Source organism: Homarus americanus, unplaced genomic scaffold (genome assembly GCF_018991925.1).
Source record: "Homarus americanus isolate GMGI-L3 unplaced genomic scaffold, GMGI_Hamer_2.0 scaffold24922, whole genome shotgun sequence".
NCBI lineage: Eukaryota > Metazoa > Arthropoda > Malacostraca > Decapoda > Nephropidae > Homarus > Homarus americanus.
The window spans coordinates 982529-1006283 of record NW_024722610.1 but is presented as its reverse complement, the minus strand read 5'-3'; the positions used below and the strand labels follow the sequence as shown (position 1 = coordinate 1006283).

At 39.2% G+C, this 23755-nt stretch overlaps 1 protein-coding gene across 1 annotated transcript in view; it reads right to left on the bottom strand.

Annotated features, from left to right (window-relative positions):
• The window catches only part of LOC121862862 (clarin-3-like), a 51638-nt gene that overhangs the window by 5885 nt on the left and 21998 nt on the right, over window positions 1-23755 (bottom strand). The window contains exon 2 of the mRNA XM_042361205.1: window positions 397-570. Within this exon, the coding sequence (XP_042217139.1) occupies window positions 397-570 (174 nt within the window). The remainder of the gene's footprint in view (window positions 1-396; window positions 571-23755) is intronic.

Genomic DNA, 23755 nt, shown 5'->3' with positions numbered 1-23755 from the left:
TATCTCAAACTAATGTTCCCTAAGAGACACAGACGTAGAGGAGTATCAAGTACACAACAGATATAAATTTAGGTTGACAGGGATAAAACATTACATTTCCTTCATTTGTATCATTTAAAGTTAAGAAAATTTAAGTAAATAAATTCAATAAATGACAGAGCATTGTGGTATTTTTATAAGGAATGGAGTGATTTATTTCTTTATTACTTAGAAAAATTAATATGGATAGATCATGTTAGGGTAAAGTAAAATAACTTTTAGTTTGTATTATAAATAGAATGATGGAATGACTTCTAGAGGAATATAAAGTAGCTCTCCTTCTTAAAGCTCTTCTGTAAATAGTCCTGTGGAGGAATGTAATAACTTAAAGACGGTGGAAGGTAGAGGAGAACTTACCTGCCAAGGCATTCCATAAATAGAGACCTGGGACGCCCGTGATGGCTTCCACAGGTGTAGTAGCTGTGTTGATGACGGCGAAGAGCGCACCTACCACAGCAAACACCATCCCAAGACCGAGACACGCGACAGTCCCAACCCATAGCCCGTAGTCCATGAACTCAGCATGATCCACTGTAAACACACAACACACGTCACTAACACACTCTAGGAACTCCTGCTCGATAACATCTACTGCAGAACATAACCATGAACACACTTCTACTTGAGATTATATTTCTTCAGACACTTCTCTCTGTATGTACTCGCTCCAAAAAGTATATTTACGATTTTATGCCAGATAAAGTAACACAAATGATGAAGGATTTTGATGATACTACCGAGACAACAGGAGTCACAGTGTTTATTTTGAAAATCATCGACTCCTCTGTAAAGATATTTTTTTCGGAGTGATACAACGCGTCATACATTCTATCAGGAAAGGCAATATTCTAGAAGGGATATACTGTAAGTTTAGATGCTCCCCCCCCCTCCCCCCCACCTCAAAAAAAATGTGCTCTAAAGATACGACAAAAACACACACACACACAATGGCTGGATACTCTAGAAAAACACACATATTGCTTGATGACATGACACACCACACACTATGACTAAAAGACTTAAGAAGACACCATTCTTTGGAGGCTTAAAAAAAAACATATAAATCAATCACAGTTATGAGAAAATTTTCCTGTAACTCAAAGGGAAAAATATCATTAATTAACAGAGTACCAATACAAGCCGTGGCGGGATGGGATGGGTGGGTGAGGGGTGTAGTGAAGTCGTTTATAATGTATCTAAGCAGTTGACAATCAGCGTCATGACAGTTTTAAACCCCGAACTTAAACAAGTATTAAAACAGTACCATGCCAATTACGAGCCTTTGATATGACTGTTTAATATTTCTCCATCTCGTTTATTACTTTGAGACGTTTTTATGTCCTTACATCAGTGAAACATAATTAGGGGATATTAAATAGAATGAGACAGTAGAGTACAAGATATACTGTACACAGTGGCCTGGTGTTGAGGACACACACAAAGCACAGTTCACGAGCCTTAACACAACAAGTAGAAACATGATAATCAACAAAAACCTCCAGACAAAGACACGACCATAAGATATAAATGGAAGACGTGAAGAAGAAAAAGTCCCACACAGTTACTGGCCAACCATCATGTGCTCAACAGTTATATTCAACACACAGTCTGCTTCTGCTGCTGCTGCTTCTTCTTCTGCTGCTGCTGCTGCTGCTTCTTCTTCTGCTGCTGCTGCTTCTGCTGCTGCTGCTGCTTCTTCTTCTTCTTCTTCTTCTTCTACTTCTTCATTGTCAGTTTTACTTAGACTGCTGTCAGCAACTTCGACTTCTCCGGTGTCTGTTTCAAGTGCCACTTTGAGGGGGGCGCCCCACAATCCTGCCCCAAGACGAGGGTCGGCGGACTCCGGGGCGAACAGCGGGAAAAACAAACTCCTTGCTATGTCGCCTCCGCCGGGCGAATCCTGGATGAGTCTTGGAAGGAAGAAGCGGTGTGACGAAGATGAAGACTTCGTATCATCTTCCCTTTGGCAGTTATCCGTGATGGAGAAGTTCTTAGGCGTGCCGTTCATCACTTGCCTCAGCTGTTCCTGACGAAGGGCCTTCGTTTTACCGCAGCTGTACATGCACTTGCCATCCAGACACACCACTGCAACACCAAGTTCGGGTTACTCATCAGTATACAAGGTCACGGTAGTCGTGTGTGTGTGTGTGTGTGTGTGGGGACGCACGCGTGAGTTTGCGACAGTAATATGTAATATCTATAAAAAAAAAATTCAATACTAAAAAGGTTCATATAAACTTCTCCAAGATCACCGTGACTTCAGTATCTCGACCAACCTCCTTTGATTATTACCTCAGTGTGTTAACTAACTTCATCCCGGCCTTGACATAGTCTTCTCACTTATTCCCTTATCATAAGTGATCTATTCAAACCTTTGAGTCCAAAATATAAAGCGGACTCATAATCACATTGAAAACTCAACATATCTCATTAAGAAGACCAAAATTATCTCTTATCTCGTCCTCAATATAAGTCCTGCATCGCTATAACATTTCAGACAATATCTGCTGCTCCACTCTAAAGGCAACAAGTCATATACATCACTCACCCTTGACCAGGCGCGTCGTCTTCGTGATGATGTGGTTCGTGTAGATCTTGCCGCTAAAAAGTCCAAAATTGACGTTTCCGTGGCTGGAAAGGCTTAAAGTTGCGTTGGCGCTACAGCCTGACTCGAACCAGTTCTGTGTGGCCATGGAGGATGCCACGAGCGATGCCCCTAGACAGCACACGAAAAAGGTGCCGAAAATGATGCTCCTTTTGCGTACCCTCTGTTTGTTTCGCAGCATCGCGGAAGTTGCAAGTGGAAGAGTCTTGTATCTTCACTTTCCAACAGAGATGAAGATGGCGGCTGTTACGTAGACGAAGAGGAGATGTGGTGAGAGCTGGATAGTGTCTTGTTAAAGTTGAGACCTGATAATGGTAGCAAAGAGGACTGGTGAATGTGGTGTTGTGATTGAAACTCAACACCCAAGTGACTGTTCGTAGATAATGTTTTTGTTTTAACTTATTTGACTCCCACGATATGGACTGTCTTGATGTACCCAAGTATATTATTGATCTCAAACATGCACTAGATGACTCGGGGTTTTTTCTTTCTTTTTTTTTTTTTGCTATTTTCGTCGTAATGTCGGGAAGAGTTTGCGCTTGATTGAGGTGTCTCGGTGATTGTCTGTTAGCGATCGTCTCTGTACACTTGAGATAGAGTAATTTGTTCTGTCAGGATAACCTTCTCCTTAGCATATCGATTCAGCAATGAGTTTATACACGATCAAGGAGGCCAGGAACATCTTTGTCTTAAGAGGAAGTTTTTAGTTTGTACCTGTGAAGATTGATGATTATACGTATTGTTCAGAACACTTGACACATACACAACAATATTACCAGTCTCTCTCTCTCTCTCTCTCTCATCAATAACCCCGTGTGCGAGCCGCTGTTGTTTACCTCTAATCAAGGAAAACGATGATGACGTCACCCCTGAGGCGGAAGTCACACCCTCACCTGGTCAGAGGAGAAACTTACTGTCAGACATAAAACTCCCATACTTCATTCTCTCATTTTTTCCCTAATAAAATTAAACGTGTCTTATCAAGAACTCATTTTTTTTAAGTGTTCAAGGTGATACGATACTGAATATGAGCCAGTGTGTATGTGGTCGAGTGTGTGTTTGTGTGTGTGTGTGTGGTCGAGTGTGTGTTTGTGTGTGTGTGTGTGTGGTCGAGTGTGTGTGTACGTACGAAAAAGATTAAAACTATGTATGTCTGTCAGTAAATACACATCTCTCGTGCCTTCTCCCACAGCCAGCTCACCATTTCTGAACGTAAATTCCCCAAAGTTCGTATCTTAAATCTCTTTCACTAATCTGACTTATGAGAACGTATCTATCAAGCTCACCTCTCGCTGTTGTAATTTAGGGAACAAAAAAAAAAGTCGAAATTAGTGAAGGAATGTTGTATCCTGTAAGTAAGCTTTGTACATTGATGTTTATGGAAGCTTAGTTGACTTTCGAACGTATTGATACGGTACAGTGAAAGTAGAAGGCAGCTTCGTTTATTTCATACATTTTTTTCTCCACTTAATTTGGTGTTGATATCGAATAGACGAGTATCATTAGATAGTCTTTAGTAAGGGTCGTGATAGGAGGTGATAAGGGGCTTTTTGTAACCCACTTAATGACAGTTTTAGGGTCGTATCAGAGGGTTCCAAAGTATATAGGGAATCATTAGGGTCAGGTAAGGGACTCCATTACTACCTTTAGGGGAAGTTAAGTGTGGATAACTTTTATTCGCTTTAACTCATACTAAAACTTAACCTGAGTCTCCGTTAATTTTGTCTCGTGATCTCAGCTTTCTTCCTCCCAAGTCCCATCATAAATTGAGCTAAAAAGTTCGACGGCTATAAAAATAAACTTCCTTATAGTAGAGACGAAATCAAACTCATCCTAAGGTATTGTGAAGCTAAATAGTGTAATATTAACGGGTACATAATTAGGTGTGTAAATGTACTGGACACATTAATGGACGATACTATAGCAACAATTAACCTCATTATTCTTATTTACAGGTTAATTAGATCTTTTAAATACCTTATGTTAATAGTTATATTATAACGCTAAAGTGTATTGACATTGTACTTTATAATTCAATTGTATTCAAGCATTTAGGTTAAGGTTAGGTTAGGTTAGGTTAGGTTAGGTTAGGTTAGGTTAGGTTGTGTCAAATTACTTTTAATTGGTATAACTTATCTTGACGGGAGCTTTAATATTCAAATCCGATAATGACGAAGTATTTCCCATGATTAGCCCCTGATAAACTCAAATTATATAAATCATTCATAATTATATACCTTGTAAATATTAAGATTACCTCCAATTATAAACCAGGTAATTAGTGAAATTCTCCAGGTATGAATCGGTAATTATTTCCAGGTATTCATATCGGGGACTGAACGATAACATCTAGATACGAACACGTCAATATTTCTACATATTTACACAAGTAATGACTCTACCTGGCTTCAGTTTACACTACACAATCCGTCTAATATCTTATCTTTCCGGGAATCTCACTTAATTCGCATTCCAGGAAGGACGTCATCACTGGTAGAGAGGAAGAATGTATTTGATAACTTAAGGGAGTTGTTGTCTAGTATAGAAATTAAGGTCATAGAAAACGGGTTTTTAAGGGGTGACTTCAGGAGTGTTTAATGATGGTACTGTGTGTGGGTGAGTCATCTAAAGGGTTCAAAGTTGGCATAACACTGATTTTGGGGCCCAAGGATACACTCTATTGACTTTTCCTGTACACACACACACACACACACCACAAACAGTAAGGTTGGAGCTTCGAACCCCTGGACTGAACCCTCAACTTTGTTATTCTGTTGAGCACAAAATGACTCCACAACCTCGCACCCATAAAGTAAATATAAACCTATAATGTTCATTGACATTTTAGGATTAACGTTCAATTAGATTTTCGTTCTTCATTATGTGTTGTTCTTTATTTCTTTGTCAGCGTCTAGGTAGTGGTTCACTTTATAGTTCAATTTATCTCGAACACAATTCAAAAGTGTTTCATTTTCATCGGTAAGCTCACACAAATGACTCGATGAAGGACGGCGGCCATTTTCAACACTGAACCTACGTCTGTGTAAATCACTTCCAATACGCCAGATATGTTTTTCGAAGGGACATTTGGATATTTTTTGTGCAAATGCCATTTTTGGTGAGTTTTCTGATAAATGGAATATAGTATTGTGTATCCCTCAACAGTTCAGTACCTCCTGCTTCAACTACCTTCACTCTATATCAAGGAGACGCCTCACTGAGTAGACGAACAATAACACTTTATCTGATCTCTACCTCAGCCATATACTGTATATCCAAGGAAAAAAAAAACCACACTCGCTGCTGACTTTCACTGACTAAATTCCTCTTAATTTCAAATATCACTTTCAATCACCTCAAAATCTTTTCTGTATTCTCTTCACAAATAAACTAATTCATAACCTGTCACTCTCGTTAATTTACAACTGTTATTTTCTCGTACAACCTCACAAACAGCTGTTCTCCACACACAACACTGTTTTTGATAGCACTAATGGCTACCTACCTGGACCGACGTCAGTCACCTGTTCTTATCTTTATCTCTCTTATCAGCTGATTACCTGTGTCAAGTTGCCAAAGGCTCGATTTTTTTCTTATTTTAGTGAATATTTTCAACCAACTTAGATATTGGTGGATCTTCTGAGAATTCTACATTAGGAGTTTTTTTCAGGAGTGGTGGGTAGGGTCGTGAGGATACGTGTTAGGTTAAGTTTGTTTGTGGTAGTTGTTTATTTAGCTGCACCTACAGCATAGGTTAGAGCGCCGTTCTCCAAGTCTTGTTAGTTTCTACGCTAGACAACTTCTGAAAACTAAAAAAAAAAAGGCATTGCTTCCTCCTCCCGCTGTCAGATGTCGCCACTTTCTCTCTTATTATTATTATTATTATTATTATTATTGTTATTATTATTATTATTATTATTATTATTATAAAAACACACCATGAAAATATCCTCTATCACTTCTTACTACGAAATTATTCACAAAAATATATACCATAAGCTACGCTACAGATATACCAATTCTACCCAATAAACTTTATTAGTCCTACCATAAAAAATAAACACACTCACAATTTTTGCAGATTATTATATACTATTTCTATGAATTGACGCAAACATTCTCTTTTGTTTTCGTTTTTATTAATGATCCACATACTGTTTTGTATCTCATGGTAAAACACACGTCATATGGACCTCGTGGGCGATATATTGTGGGGAAAAAAACACAAGTGAACGATACAAGTGATCTCAACCTTCCAGGAAGTACAACAGGATTACCTTCAAGTACGTACATGTTGTCCTCAAAACCAACACAATAAACTGCTCTCCAACAATCAAGAGTCCTTCACAATATACAGTTACGTACGTCAAAGATTAGTTATTATTACACATCATTCAGCCATATTATTGAGTGATAAGATAATAATGTTTTGTTCCCTGCAGTTCCGTACATGTCGGGTGAAGTTATCGTTTCGTAGATAAACTAACCGCGTCACTGGTTTTTGAAAGCTTTGGAAATTCGTTTTATGTCTTAACTAAAGTCTAGTTACATATTGGTTGCCATATTGGGCAAATCTATCAGAAAAACTGAACTCTGATTTTCCAAAGTTCAGAGGGTCAAATTTTTTTTTATGATCTTAATTTGAGTAGAGTCTCCTTGCACTTTCGACGCCATCTTGGTTGTCATATATGTACATTATCTGAAGTACAGTTATACACACTCGGGCTTCATCAGATGAGAGAAAAAAATTACCTAAGTGTGTTTGAGGACCTTGATTCATTATTGGTAATATAACTTAAGAGAAAATAAAATATGATAATAATAATAACTGACACATCTGACTTACACCTGACTCTCACTGACTCACACCTGACTCACACCTGACTTTGAATCCCACTTGACTCTCTGACTCACACCTGACTTACCCTGACTCACACCTGACTTACCCTGACTCACACCTGACTTACCCTGACTCACACACGACTCTCTGACTCTCACTTAACTCATTCTAAATCACACCGGACTCACCCTGACTCACACACATGACACTCTCTGACTCACACCTGACTCGCACCTGACGTGATCACCTTGACTCGTGACCCTTAAGAAGGTATTCGGGCATACAAAATAACCACTCTCTCTCTCTCTCTCTCTCTCTCTGCACACCTAAAACACACACACCTGCTCAACGCCACACACCTATTCAACGCTACACACCTAAAACACACACACCTACTCAACGCTACACACCTAAAACAAACACCTATTCAACGCCACAAACCGCTATGACACACACACACGTAAAAACGGTTCTGGTAATACTGCGGTCGTACCTAGGTTAGTTGCCCGAGGTGGTAACGACTTCCACCCCACCCCCCCACCCCCCCATGACCGAGAGAGAACCTTATTGTTGTTGTTGTTGTTGTTTTGGGGTGGTTAACGTTACGGCACTGTGAGGTTAACATTCTTGGTTTATGTTAGGTTAAAGTTTGTGATGTTAGATCTAGTTAGGTTTTTGGGGTTAAGTTAAGTTAGTCTAGATTAAGTATGGTTAGGTTAAGTAGGTAAGGTTTATTAAGTTAGCACGGTTTGGTTAAGTTAGATTTAAGCTGTTTAGTTAGTGTAGGTTAATTTAGCATAGGTTAGGTTAGGTTAGGTTAGGTTAGGTTAGTGAAACTAGTGTGATATAGTCAGTCAGTCAGTAAACAGTCAGTCATTCAGTCAGTTATTTAGTAATTAATCAGTCAGTCAGTAAACAGTCAGTTATTCAGTAATTAATCAGTCAGTCAGTAAACAGTCAGTTATTCAGTAATTAATCAGTCAGTCAGTCGATAAACAGTCAGTCAGTCATTCAGTTAGTTATTCAGTAATTAATCAGTCAGTCAGTCAGTAAACAGTCAGTTATTCAGTCAGTCATTTAGTAATTAATCAGTCAGTCAGTCAGTTCGTAAATTATAACCCTCGCTGAATAAACAAATCTAATGGCTAAAATAATCGAATTTACTAAACCAATTAAATCCAATGATTAGTTATAAGTTAAAAATCCGTCATGTTTTAATCCACTAGTAAGATTTCTTCGTATTTATTTCATATTAAAGTAATCCCCTTCGTTTGCTCTCCAGTAAATCCCTTCTCTCTGGCTTCTTGTTAGCTTGCGTTAATTTGTTCAGTTTAAAGAAATCTCCTCGGATTCATTCACCGTTAAATCTTCATCTAATTTAGTCCCTGTATAAAAATCCCGATATTTTTTTTACTCTCTCTCTCTCTCTCTCTCTCTCGTTTTCTTCATTTGTTACTTCTAAAACTAACATGTTAGTTTGTGTTTGTGTTAGAAAGAATTTTTTTCACGCCTTTATGGGTATTTACTATTTTTTTTCTTTTTTCAGTTTTAATTTTTTGCTGTTTTTTTGTTTGTATTTTTAATTTTGTTGTAGGAGGAAAATTTAACGTACAAACTTTAGAGAATCGTTCGTTATGTCGCAACTTAAGGGAGATACTTGCTCGTAGATGCTTACCTTAACATAACTCGTATCCAATAAGGGTAAAAATATAACTTACGAACTTTTTGGGGAATCTACAATTGTATCGTAGCTTAAGCGAGGCATAAAACCGCTTCATCTCTGGTAAAGTGGAAAATTAAACCCACGAGACATTCAGACTCGGGGTTGTGTTTGATTAAGAGGCCCGTATACGTGGGTGTTGCAAGGCTCTACTCCAACCAGCCGTGTCCTTAATAAATCTTCAAATCAATGGCAGAATTTTACCAACGCTACACAAATTGGCAGCACACGTTATATCAAAGGCTAATTGGCTGGTGATTTAAGACGCTAATTGGTTCAAACTTGTATTTTAAATGGTTTTGTTCCGAATTTCTCTGACGTGTAGTTACAAGTCGGAGTCTGAACCAATCGGGTTCTGGTGTGTGGGTGTGAACCAATCTGCTTCTGATGTGTATAACGGTGACGCGCGTTTTGATCCAATCAACACCTGGTGTGTGGGTGTGAACCAATCGGTTTCTAATGTGTAACTGTAATGCGTGTTTTGAGCCAATCAGCGTCTAGAGTGCACCTGCTACACAGATCCTCAGCCACTCACCGCCTGATGATGACCAGTTCTAATGCAAGTTGTGAGCCAATTAGTGACCGATAGTTTGAGGTACCCCATGCTGAAAATTAATTACTAATTACAATGGTTGTCAGAGCATTTGTAACCTGATCATTAATAGCCCAATTAACAACCCGTCCACTTGCAACTGTTGCACTAATGACAGCTATCAGACGGATGTACCAGTGTGTATTCTGTAAACCACAATCCTGGTTCGGCTAAATCAACCACTAACGCCGTTTCATTGCACTTAGCGTCATCAAATACCAATTACCGTAAACTCCGAAAACAAGCGACAGAAATAATTACATTGTCTTGTTCATAAGTATAATGTGACCATAGAGATTAAAAGTGCGTTATTATATCAACACCTTAGCAACCCATCCGTGTGTCTGAGGTCTCACGGTTGCTAGGGAGAGATGACAGTGTGGTTAACGTAGTCAATTGATCAATATACTAATAACAATGATTCATAACTCCATATTGTCTTGTTTATTATCTCTTATCATACATATTATCCGACTGTCTTATCTCCTTATCATTTCATCATCTCTGGTTTCGCGTGTCAGTCTACCCAACATGATTGAATGACCTAATCTAACCATTCTGTCTACCCAACACGGCATAAGACCAATGTTGTTTATCTCACAACAATTGAATACCAATACTGATTACTTCTGAGGATGGCCATACTAATACCTTTAAATAAATACGCAATACCGTCATCATCTATACTTAAAACCAATTAAATACCGTAACTCTTTACTTAAAAACAATTAAATACCTCAAGTCTTTACTCAAATATAGTCAGTTGTTTTCGTCTTGGGCAGAAACTGTTCCCACACACTATAAATATCACGACATTTTTATGGTCCATTTCACCCGCTTCGACCCAGACAGGATTTTCAAGGGGGGACTCGCTCTTAAAAAACCCTCGTAAGTGAAGATGTAAGAATGTACCTATTGACTTAACTTACGGTGAAAACACTAAAAATAAGACCAAAAAAATCTTGACAATTATTATACTACTCTACGTTTACTTGGAGAATGTAAAACGGATAATTATATTCCAGCTCCGCTTCTGATTGATGAGAAGTCAATGTATCTAGTTAAGGTAGTCACTGTGATTGTGCTACCATATTTTGGATGTGATTCTGGCGTTTGTGTGAATTATTTACGAGAGGATTTCATAGTCGAATCCTTAAATGAATCTTAGAGGATTATAAAGGCTCCTTACCTAAAATTTTCTCATCTGGCTATAATTAAGACTAAAATTATGACTAAAAGTATATAATGATGACTAAATTAGCATCTAAAATACTCTGTTGTTTTCGAGTCTCGTGAATATATGGCTTCAGTCAACTCCAATATAAAGAGGAAAAAATATGACGTACCTTTGTGTATAGAGGAATCCGATTCATTGTAAATTTGGGTGTTAAGAACGTTCATGAATCCGGGAGTATGAATTTTTGTGAATCCGGCCCCAACGTTGGCCAGGTAGTATGTTAAGGGTGGCCAGGTAGTATGTTAAGGGTGGCCAGGTGGTGTGATGAGGGCAGCCAGGTGTGTTGTTTTCATCAAATCTCATCCAATTATGTACGATGAACGGCCATGGAATGAAGTGTTTACTGGTCTGAGTCCCCTTTATTGCGTGTTGTCGGAGGCTTTTGTGTGTGTGTGTGTGTGTGTGTGTGTGTGTGTGTGTGTGTACGTACGTAGCTGCTGTGTTTCTTTGTACGTGGAAATTGTGTGTCTGTGTACGTGGCTGACGTGGTTTTGTGTTCGTGGCTGGTGTGAGTGTGTGTCTGTGTGTGTGTGTGTGAAGGATATTCTTTGTGTATGTAACTCATGGGTCTGTTTACGTAGTTGATGTAAGCATGTCCTTGTGTACGTGGGTTGTGTGAATCACTCGCTTGTTCAAGACCTTCAAACAACTCCCACGCAAATAAGTCGCTCTTATTAACCCTCCAAATAAATAAAAGCAGTATCGTTTTTTGGTTAGGTTAGAGTAATTAATCTTTAAGGTGAAATTACCTGGTGGACAAATCTTCAGGTAATGCTATAATTATTCAGTAAAATCGTCATAAAATTTCCTAAAAATAACTTCCCCAAATAAATAAGGGGCCAAGTTTGCCTTTTGAGATCTCCCTAGACAGCTTCACACACCGTAACTTTCACGTGTGTGTGTGTGTGTTTTTACGTTCTCAAAAACCAGTCCCACGTTGTAACCTTTTCCCGTTTGGTGCTGTGACCGAAGAGTTGCCGGGCCTCTGAGGTGTGGTCTGACCCTCTTGTTGTGTGGGAGGGAGAAAAGGGGGGAGGGGAGAGGGAGAGAGAAATGAAGGTAGGGAGAGAGTGTGTGAGGAGGTCAAGTATGAAAAATACGTATAAGTCTTTATATTGGTCAAGACTTTCATCACTCTCTCTCTCTCTCTCTCTCTCTCTCTCTCTCTCTCTCTCTCTCTCGTATAGCCAACCAGTTTGTCGTCAATACGGATATAGTCTGCCAAGCCAAGGGAGGTAAACAGACACACATCTCAGGCCAACTGTACTGGATTCACTTCCTTAGTCCTTTGATCCTCGAGAGTCGGGATTCTAAAACCATCGTACGTTCGATTTATTCTCTTAAGTTGAAAGAATAAAATTCATATAGTTGATGTATAGTTTCAGTGTAGTTTTGATGATATTTTGCGATTAAATGGATCACCTCTTTCCGTCTGGGAGTCGGTTTAGAGATCTCTCACAAATTGTGGTATTACCGATGAAGAAAACTTTTGCGCTCGAAAATGTGTAAACAAAATGGTAAATGACGGGATAATTTAATGACAGACGCGAGGCAGTGAGAGAAAACGCTAGGAGAGACTTAAAGATAAATGTCATGAGCAACAGGATAAAGAAAAAACAGTTATAAAAAGAGAGAAGAAATCATTGAAATCAAAACGCAAATTCGAGAGCGCAAAAATAAGAGAGAAAAGACAAACAAAGGAGAGAGGGAATACAAAATAAATATAAACAATAAAAAAGAGGAAGAGAGATAATGAGGAAGAGAGAATTATCATACTTGATGAATAAAGGAAATAGCTGTGTGTGTGAGTCTGTGTATGTATGACTGTGCAGGTGCAGACTGGCAGCAGATCCCACCGGCTGATCCAGTGCATGACGGCCACAAGTGACGTCACCACCCACTCCCAAGTCTCTTACGTCATCATTGCTCCATCCCATACCTCTCTCTCTCTCTCTCTCTCTCTCTCTCTCTCTCGATATGCCTTTATGCCCTACTCGTTAGAACCCGTTGGCAGATTCTATATAAAATGAGAGAACTTCTTAATGCCATATGTGGGTAGTAAGGGATGAGAGGGTTTCTGGGATTAAGGATTTCTTGGTATGCTTGAGTGCCTGCCTGTCCGAGATGAAAGGGTGTCTTTGAAGGAGGAGAGATGCCTGTATGTCTGAGTGTCCGGCTGTCTGGTTTAGGGAGACGGCGAATGATGTTCTTTAGTTCCGCCAAGACACTGACCCCTACAGCGGACGATAGAATAAGAAAGATTGGAATTAATAAAAGATGAGTACTGTATATACGAAAGGGAGAAAGAGAGAAGATGGAAGCAAAAGAATTTATAAAAAGACGGTAAAATATATAACAATAAAATAAAGGTAAAATGTGAACCGTTTTATAAACAGCGTAGGACCAAATACATCATCCTGGGGCACTCCAGAATTAAGGGGGAAAAATCATAACTGTGATATAACATCTTAGTCTGTGATTTATGTCGCATGGATGGATAGAAATGAAGATTGAGTGAAAGCGTAGGTCAGAGATGAATAAAGATAGAGAGGAAAGATAAAGGGAAGATAAACAAAAGAGGAGAAGGGGAATGAAGGGGGAGGAACCTGGTAACACAAGAGCCATTGTTTTCCCCAGGGAGCATGAGGACCTCCGCTGGTTAAGTGGTATTATTGATGCTTGTGTGCAGAATCTCTCTCTCTCTCTGCCTGCCTGCCTTAATCAAACCTTAGAATTATGTGGTTCTCTAAAATATATGCATAATATACACCTCGAGAAGACTAGAATTTTGACACTTTGACAGACGTTGATGTGATTGGTGGACAGACAGGAGGAGGTTTGCACACGCTTGGCCAATCAGTTATCAGCTTGAAAGAGATGGACAGCGGACGTCACGCCATTGGTCCATCCTCTTTATACTGCTGAGTATTTCACCCTTAAGGTTAAATCCGTATCTATAAACTTACCCCTAAAAAATATCGTAAATGGTGATGGAATGAGAATGTTTCGAAATACTGTATGTAACGAAAATAAGAAACAAAATGGTAAGAAAATTACACTGAATTTATCGTGATTAGTTTTCTTTAAATTCTCTTAGGGGGAAAAAGTTGACGTATGTAGTTTTGGGAATACAAACTCTTGCTCTCCAAATATCGTCAGAATACGACTTTCATTGCTGGCTGGTGACGGTGTTTCTCCGCTTGACAAATAGCCTTGGAAATTGTTTACTGCACTGAAACATAGGAATGATACGGCTAGCTCTCTCTCTCTCTCTCTCTCTCTCTCTCTCTCTCTCTCTCTCTCTCTCTCTCTCTCATTACATTACATTACCATACACCCTTAAAAATTACAAATCAACACAAAAACAATTTACAAATATGAAAAAAATACCTAAACAAATAATTTCGGGTACAATCCAAATCACCATTCACCATTAATAATCATCAATCACCGTTAATAATCATCAATCACCATTAACAATCAACAATCTTCTAAATAATATATACACACGAAACCTCAACCTTGGGGTCAGTATCACGCCGTGAACCCGGATGTTGATGTGGCTTATAACAAGTACTGTTCGTCAGATACTATATACTGAAGGCGCTGATACAGAGGTGAACTCGGTACTTAGCCAACACACCCCCACTCCATACCCATCCCCTCCACTACACTGCCTCCACCCCTTCTTCCCCACCACTACACCCCATCCCCATCCACACCCATTCCCCTCCCACATCCCCTCCTCCACCCTCTCACATCCTCTCCTTCACCCCTTCCACTCCACCATTCCACCCCCACACCCCCTCACCCTCCATACCCGTCACCCCTTCCTCCCCATCCTCCCTTCCTCCCCACCACCCACCCCCATCCCCTTCACCCACAAGCACCTGAAGGAACAAAAATTAGTTGTTCCATTTGTTGTTAGTTTTTCCAATATATATCAGGATTTTGTTTTCTTAAGTCGAGGTTTTAAAGATTGAGAGCTGATAATACGAAGCCACCAAAGTTAACCTAACCATCCCTGTGGGTATTTTTGGTTAGGTTAGGTTAGGTTCATCTACGGTAGGCTAGGTTAAATTAGAATAGATACTAACTTAACCTAAACTAATTTAATCTTACCTAACTCCCCAGATAGCTTTAGGGTGGTTAATCTTCATAGGAAGTAAACTGGGGTGTCTAATCTTCAGGTAATCCCCCCAAAAAATCCCCATCTGATTTAAGTACGAACGAAATTGTGTATAAATAAGAACTCTGTCATTTTAAACTAGAAATAAAAATGATCAGGATTGTATTGTATCGTATCGTATCGTACCGTACCGTACCGTATCGTATTGTTTGCAGATATATAAAAAAACTCAAGAATCTCAAAAACGCAAAAAAATGGTATTACATAAAAATTAACTCGACTAATTATAATCATATCAAAATAACGTATCCCTTATGTCGATGTCTTTGTGCTGTTAAGTCTGTGTGTGTGTCTCTGTCTCTCTCTCTCTGTGTCTGTGCGTCTGTCTGTTTGTGCGTCTGTGTCTGTGTTCTCACCATTAGCGTCGCCACAGTCAGTCAGCTGGGACAACCACAGGAGGAGGGAGGGAGGGAGCGCGAGGTGTGTCTAATCCTGAGAGCGACAGTTTTTCGAGGCCAAGAGGAAATACTATCACCCACAGAACCGTGATGTCAACACTAACCAAGAGGACGCAGTTATACCATAAAAAAATAATCCTGGGAATTTTAACATACGTGAGAATAGGAGGAACCCTAATAGAATAGGCCATAAAGTAGGTCAGGTAAGAATTGGCTTGGGGACTGCTAGGCGGGATAAGATATTCTCTCTGACTACCTTGCAGACTGGGTAATAGGTAGAGTTAAGCTTAAACAGTATCCCTAGCCTATAAGAATGGAGATGAGCAAGTATAGCCAACTATCTGTCTGTGTCTCTCTCTTGTGATTTATAATAGGATATTAGTTTGTGATAAAGTGGTGGTTTATCACTCTGTTCTGGCTACACTGTTATGACTCACTCCATTATCATTTACGGTTCTTTTTATTGCGTTTGATTTTAGTTTCTTTAAAAAGTATAAAAAAAAATCTTGGTTTGGGATTTGTGTTTTATAGCCTTTGTTAAATAAATCAGAGTTTGTTTTTAAATTCTGTGATTTTTTTATTATGTTTTTATTATTTTATAAATAGTTGTATGATTTTTTCGTTACTCGTTTCTTCAGAAGATATCTAGTTACTTGTCAGGTCAATTTTGTGTTTATTTTTGTTGTTGGTGTTTTTATATAATTTATTCTTGACATCTACAAAACTGTTGAATAAGTTCAACGTTGTTGGATTTATTTATATAACCAAATAATTCAAGTTTCTACAAAAAGTACAAAAAATTTCCTCTAATTTAGCTTCATCTGTTTAGCACATTTAACTCTTTCACAAATGTACAATATTAGCATACATTTCCCTAAAGTTTCTCTATGTTAACTTAACCCTTTAACTAGTGCTAAATGAATGTATCTTTTTTCGGTAGTCATAGTTTAATTTTGACCCAATTTTCTGATCCTATTTTCAAGTGTTAGGTGGAATTCTGATCTAATTTTCAAGTGTTTTGTTTAAAGTTAAGTTAGCCAAGTAGGTGTGTGTTTATTCCTTCAACTACGAGGAATGTTTATTGTGCGAACCTTTGAGAAACTGGATCTTGGCAACTGAAGTACTTTAACCATAAACCAACAAACAAAATTATCTCGTGATTGGCCAATAGCCAACCTGAGGTCCACCTCTGATGATTCATGTTGTGAGGATCTCTCTCTCCTCCTCCTCCTCCTCCTCCTCCTCCTCCTCCTCCTTTCCCGTTACTTCCATTTCTTTCACATTCCTTATTTCTTCTTTTCCTCTCTCCCTTCCTATTCCCCCGTCTCTCCCTCTCCCCCACCTCCGCCGCCTCTTCCAGCCTCTTCCTCTTTCCCACCCTCTGAATATATTGATAGAGATAAAGATACGTTTGTAAGACCCACGAAGACCCACTACCGGATGAACAGATAAAAAGAGAATATCTGGACACACACACACACACTGGGCGAGAAGTCGTCATGTAACAACACTATGAATGTATTGGGGACGTAGGCGTTCGAATATTATTAATGCATGGAATAGTGTCGCCCGCAGCCATTGTTTTGAAAGCTGTGTAGATGACAACACAACACCAGAATCGAGTTATTACCTTCAGCGTGTAAACATCAACCGTGAGCAGAGAGGCAGACAGGCGAACAGGCAAGCAGACAGGCAGGGAAGCAAGCAGCCAGAGAGACAGACAGGCAGGCAGGCAGACAATTGCAGCTCGTCGGTAATAACCAAAACAGTTCTCTGCTCCACCGTGAACTCCTACCACTGCCGGAAGGACTTTGATGATACAGTTGACGACGATGTGACCCTCACGTTCACGAGTTATCCGGTCACTTCCTGTAAACGCGAGGGAACGGTCGTCGCCAGTGTGTGGAACGGACGCTGCGTGCTGTGGGCCACCTCAACGAGCGAACCTTTGTTGAATGTCAATAAACTAGCTGCTGCTGCGAGACGATGGGGGAGAGAGAGAGGTGGGTGGATGGATGAGCTATGTCGTATAGTGGATAGCTGGGTGGATAGGTGAGAGATTCGGTCTAGCAAGTGGATAGATTGATTTGTGAGAAAGGAACTATACAGGATGGGTGATGAAATGGATGAATAAATGTGTGAGGATAGACTACTGGACGGATGAGTGAACTGATGTAAAAGTATAGAAGACGTGTCAGTGTATGGACGGATGGTTGGGTGGATGTGTGAGGGAAAGAGCACCAGTGGCTGGACAGATGAATGGACAGTTGCCATAAAAAAAAAATCCAAACATTACCCTTGACAACTAGAAAGACAGGTGTATATGGGAGGTGACCAGGTAGGTGACACAACTGACGGGGGTAGTGAAACAGATCCATTTGATTATTAATTTACAAAAATAAAAAGTTTTAAGGGAGACAAGTGTACCCGGAAGATGAGTAAACTGTGAATAAATGGATAGACAGTTACTGAAAGGGCAACAGTAGCATTCCCTTCTGAATATAGGTGATATAGAGATTGAAGGGGATGTGACCAACAAGAATAACAGAATGGAAAAGGAAATGGGTGGGGATGGACATTTAGATGACTCGCCCATGGAAATGTATTGAAGACAAACATGGCCGTGAATGCAATGATGAGCTGCAACTTTTTTTTTTTTTTTTACGTCTCTCTGAAAGGTTACGAGATACAACAATACTTCCCGTGTCATGTTCCAAGGTCGGTTTATTTGCTTGCTTGTCTGGTAACACTGAGATCGTGGCGTTGATGTCAGGATTTGCTTTTAACCAACCATGATGGATATAACATAGCGAGTATACATAATTATGAATATTTTACACATGTATACAAAATCAGTATGTGGTAATGCATGTAATATACTCTATAATATCTTGTAATACATATAACCTTATAAAACATACCCCAGAATACATATATTACCCGATAACAAACATACCCGATAACGCAAACACCCGATAACACATAGCCCCGATAACACACACACCCGATAACACATAGCCCCGATAACACACACATCCCATAACACACACACACACCCGATAACGCACACACCCGATAACGCACACACCGATACACCCGATACACACCCGATAACGCACACACCCGATAACGCGCGCGATAACGCGCGCACTCACGATAACGCATATCCCCGATAGACGCATATCCCCGATATCACAGACATAACATCCCCGATAACACCCCTCCCCGACAGCCCTGATAACACATACACCCGATAACACCCCTCCTCCCGATAACACCCCCCTCCTGATAACAGCCAGGAAGTCGATGTATTAAAGGCGGTTCACAACTCAGCGTCACTCACTTTGGATCACGGGGAAAAAAAAACTAAATAATCTGGTTACAACTCTTGTGAACTGGAGTAGAGGTTTTGAGCCAGCAATGACGTGAACCTCGTTAGCTCAACCTGGGCACAAAAGTGTTTAATCTCCTCAAACACCTGCCAGAAGAGAGGTGTGTTTTTTTGGTACCTGTTTCTCGATCAGCTTCAACTTGTGTGGTGGTGGTGGGGGAATATCGTGTGTTGATGGTGGATCTCTTGTGTTGACATTGGGTTTGTGTGTGTGTGTGGGTGGGTTTGTATGTGGGTGGGTTTGTATGTGTGTGGGTGGGTTTGTGTGTGTGTGTGTGTGTGTGTGTGTATATCTTGTAAGTTAAGTGATTCATTCTAGATTTTAAGTATTGAAAACTCGTAGTGATAGTAATGATAGTTGTAGTGGTGGTTGTGGTGACGGTGGTGGTGATAACGGTGGTGACGGTGATGGTAACGGTGGTGGTGACGATAACGGTGGTGGTGACGGTGTTGCTAGTGTTTGAGGTGATAATGGTGACAGTGGCGGTGATAGAGGTGATGACAGTGGTGATGGTGATAGAGAATATAACGGTGATGATGGTGGTGGTGGTGTGGATGGTGGTGGTGGTGGTGTGGATGGTGGTGGTGGTGTGGATGGTGGTGGTGGTGGTAAAGGAGAAAGCAGGTAGACACAGGAAGAGCCTTAAAGTCTTCCGCTTCGTCTCGTCTAAACTTTCACTCTAATGCTACCACCTCTCTCCTTCAGTGTTACCAGCTTACCTTACAACCTTACCTCTTACAGTGTTACCAGCTCACCTTACAACCTTACCTCTTACAGTGTTACCAGCTCACCTTACAACCTTACCTCTTACAGTGTTACCAGCTCACCTTACAACCTTACCTCTTACAGTGTTACCAGCTCAATTCTATAACCTCATCCCTCTTTCAGTGTTACCAACTCACTTTACAGTACATCCTCATAAGTGGCCGCATTAATAATAACATCACGAGCGGCGGCGGTGGCGTTGATAGGGGTTAACGAAGGCATCCCCGGAAATTGTAGCCTTTTGTAGGTTCTTTACTGCTGACGATGCATCACTCAAGTCCCTCCGCCACCAATGTTAATATACATGTGTGTGGTGGGTCTCTCTCTCTCTCTGTCTCTCCCACTCTCTCCCACTCTCTCCCCTTCCTGGCCTCACCTCCCCCTTCCCCCTCTCCATCACTCCCTCCCATCCCCCCCTCACCGACTCAATGATGGATGACCTTTGCGTGTACTCGTTCCTCACTACAAAATCTTATATCTTTACTGTTATATTTGTTTTATTAAGCCGAAAAAGAAAAGTAACAGAGACGTGACCGATCGCCCAAGCGGTTAATAAGACGATCAGTGGTGAAGAGGATAAAAGTAATATTATTAAATAGTTTTTTGGGGCTGGAAGAGAAAAGGATAAAATAAATATAAATGAAAAAAGATGAAATAATAACGAATAAAAATGAGAGAATAGTTAATAACGCGAATATAACGATAAAGAATTATTAAAGGGTAGAGAGGATAAATATTTCTTATAAAATCATATTTTTTTTTTGTAATTGGGATTTATTAGCCTTTTGTTATTCCTTACGACATTACTTTTTGTGGTGTGGTAAAGAATTTTTTGTTTAATACTAATTTTAGGGATGTTATTTTTTCATTGTTATTAGCAGTAGTATCGTTATTGTTATCGATGTTATTATTATTATTGTTATTATTATTATTAAATTATAATTATTATTATTATTATTAAAGTATTACAATCATAACTGTTGCAATTACTGTCTTCTAATTTTATTGTTTAATGTGTGTGTATGACTTTGATAACTGGTTCATAATAACGATAATAATTAAATAAACTTTATTAGCATTAACCTCTACATTAACCAGCGTGGGATCATAACCGCTGTGGTAATTCATGCATGGCTGTAATCTGGTGTCATGTTATTTTATGTACCGGCAGTTAGCTGGATGATTGTATTTTGTTTTTTCCCGATTATATTTTGTTTCTCCGATTGTATTTTGTTTTTTGGGGATTGTATTTTTGTTTTTCCGGTTGTATTTTGTTTTTCGGGATTGTATTTTGTTTTTTTTCCGGTTGTATTTTGTTTTTTCCCGATTATATTTTGTTTCTCCGATTGTATTTTGTTTTTTGGGGATTGTATTTTTGTTTTTCCGATTGATTGTTTTTCGGGATTGTATTTTGTTTTTTTTCCGGTTGTATTTTGTTTTTTGGGATTGTATTTTGTTTTCCCGATTGTATTTTGTTTTTCTTCCGATAGCGTCGTTTTCTGTTTTGGTATTTATGTTTTGCGATGTTGTTCTGGTAGTACTGTTCTGTTTGACGTCATGTTTAAGCACTGTTTTATTTTGCGTTATTTTTTATCGAAATTTTATGAACAATTTAGTTAAGGGAAAATCTGATCTTCCGTAGTTGTTTGCTTTGTTATTGTAGTAATGTTTTAACCTAGAACAGAACAAGAGTAAAACAAAACAAAAAAGTGACCATCAGACCATAACCTTCCAGTCTGGGTCAAAGGTCAGGGGTCATTTCCTAGTTCTCTAAAGTTATTCAGATTTTTATGGGGAATCTTGGGTAAAATAAAAAATCACTAAATTGTTGCATAGTTCATGACTGACACTAAAAAATAGAGTTTTACTTCAAGTTGATATTAACTGTGGCTTGAAGTTACTAAATTGTTGTAGGGTCGACTTTTTTTTTTTCAATATAGCCGCCATTTCCAAGATGGCCGCCAAAGAAAATGACGACAACTAGATGTAAACAAACTTGTGTGTATATGAATAAAATAACAATGAAACGAGTGAACTGATTGTGATGAAATTTTAGATGGGTGTTGCCCTTTGTACACCCATGAGGGATTTAGTCAATATTTAATTAATTAGGATGAAAGTTGACAGGTAAGTTATATGCCGTAATGTTCAATCTACCTGTTTAGTTTCATCATTAGTCTGTGTGTGTTTTAATGCCTTGGTATGTAGGGGTTTTTTTCTCCTTGTGTTTGGCGACCTCTGACCTCTGACCTCTGACCGACTTTCTCCAACTTTTAAGTCATTTTCCTGTAGGTAATCATGCAGCACACGTGACAACTTCTGGGAAAATCAGTACTCATTTTTTTAACATACGCACACATATTTACACAAGCATTTACACACACACACACTCACACACGTACTCAAATACACACAGGGAAATAATTACCAAGTCCTTGACGCAGCAAAAAAAATAATAGTTAATAATAATAAACTCAAAAGAAAAATGGAAACTATTATCGGCCATGATAGGTGAAACATCAGCCACTCAATGACCTCGAAGGATACGACGATCAGAACTAACTTAAGAAAGGTTTGTGAGTCGAGGTCAACAGCTGTGGTAACCAAACGAGAACGAGAAGAGAAACCATGATTGGCCCTTACTAATAATGAAGTTTAAACCCCGAAAATAAAATTGAGTTTGGGGGATATGTAAGGATCAGGTGAAGATTAGACATCCTAATTTAATTGATCCCCCCCCCAAAAAAAATTTGTTTACTCTGTGTGCCTGTTTGTCAGTAAATGATGGTCGTATATTCTACATCCTAAGCAGGTGGTGATGTTAAGAAATAATAATTAATCCTAAACAAAGAATTGGTTTGGTTAGGTTTTGTAGGTCATTAAACTAACCATGAAAATATTAATGACTCTGAAGCTATGAGTCGTAATCAAATCTTTAAATGATCCCCTAAAATAGTATAAACTGGTTTAATCCTTTTGACTCATGCAGGATTGTTTAAGCTGAATAAAACCAGCGGGAAAGAGTTAAACAATACCAAAAAGATATAAGAATTAACCAAGAAGATTATTACTCTTTTTAATATGTCTAGTAACAATATTGTCCCCCCCCCCCAAAAAAAACTGGTCTAGCTTATGAATACGTATTGCAAGTCTACGATAAACTACAATAAACTACAATAATCCACGATAATCTACAATAATCCATGTTAATCCGGAGCAGGCTAACCTTGACTGGAAGAATTGCAGGTCACGGTGTAGGCTCCGGCTAAAGGGGACAGGTAGGCCTGGCTAAAGGGGACAGGTAGGCCTGGCTAAAGGGGACAGGTAGGCCTGGCTAAAGGGGACAGGTAGGCCAGACGAGATGACAGTGAGGGAGGAGCAGGTATATTTATTACTCCCGTCTACCAGGTATATATGGTAATATTTTCTCCGTTTCCGTCTAAAATATCCCGTCTCTGTTTCACTCTATCCTATCTGTTTCGCTCTATCCTGTCTGTTTCGCTCTATCCTGTCTGTTTCACTATCCCGGTTTTGTTTCACCCTATCCTGTCTGTTTCAATCTATCCCCTTTCACTTTCCGTCTAAAATATCCCGTCTATATCAAACTATGAATTCCTCCCTCTGTGAAATATTATATCATGTTCTAAAGTGCTTATATATATAATTCTTAAACATGATAGAGATAGTATAATCGGGATAAATAGAGCATAGAAAGTTAAAGAAGAGAAACATGGGATACAAAGAGAGTGATAACAGGAATAGCGTTAAAGAAAAAGAGAAGGAAATGTAATAATTTGATGAAAGTGGAGAAAGTTGTAATACAAAAAATGACGTAGAGATATTACTGAATGTAGTAAGAGGATAGAAAATGAATGATGTAAATATATACCATAATCTTCTCTTCCTTTCCTTCTTCTATTCTCATTCTTTCCTTACTCTCTACTATCTTTCCCTCCTTTCCTTTATCCATTCGTTCTC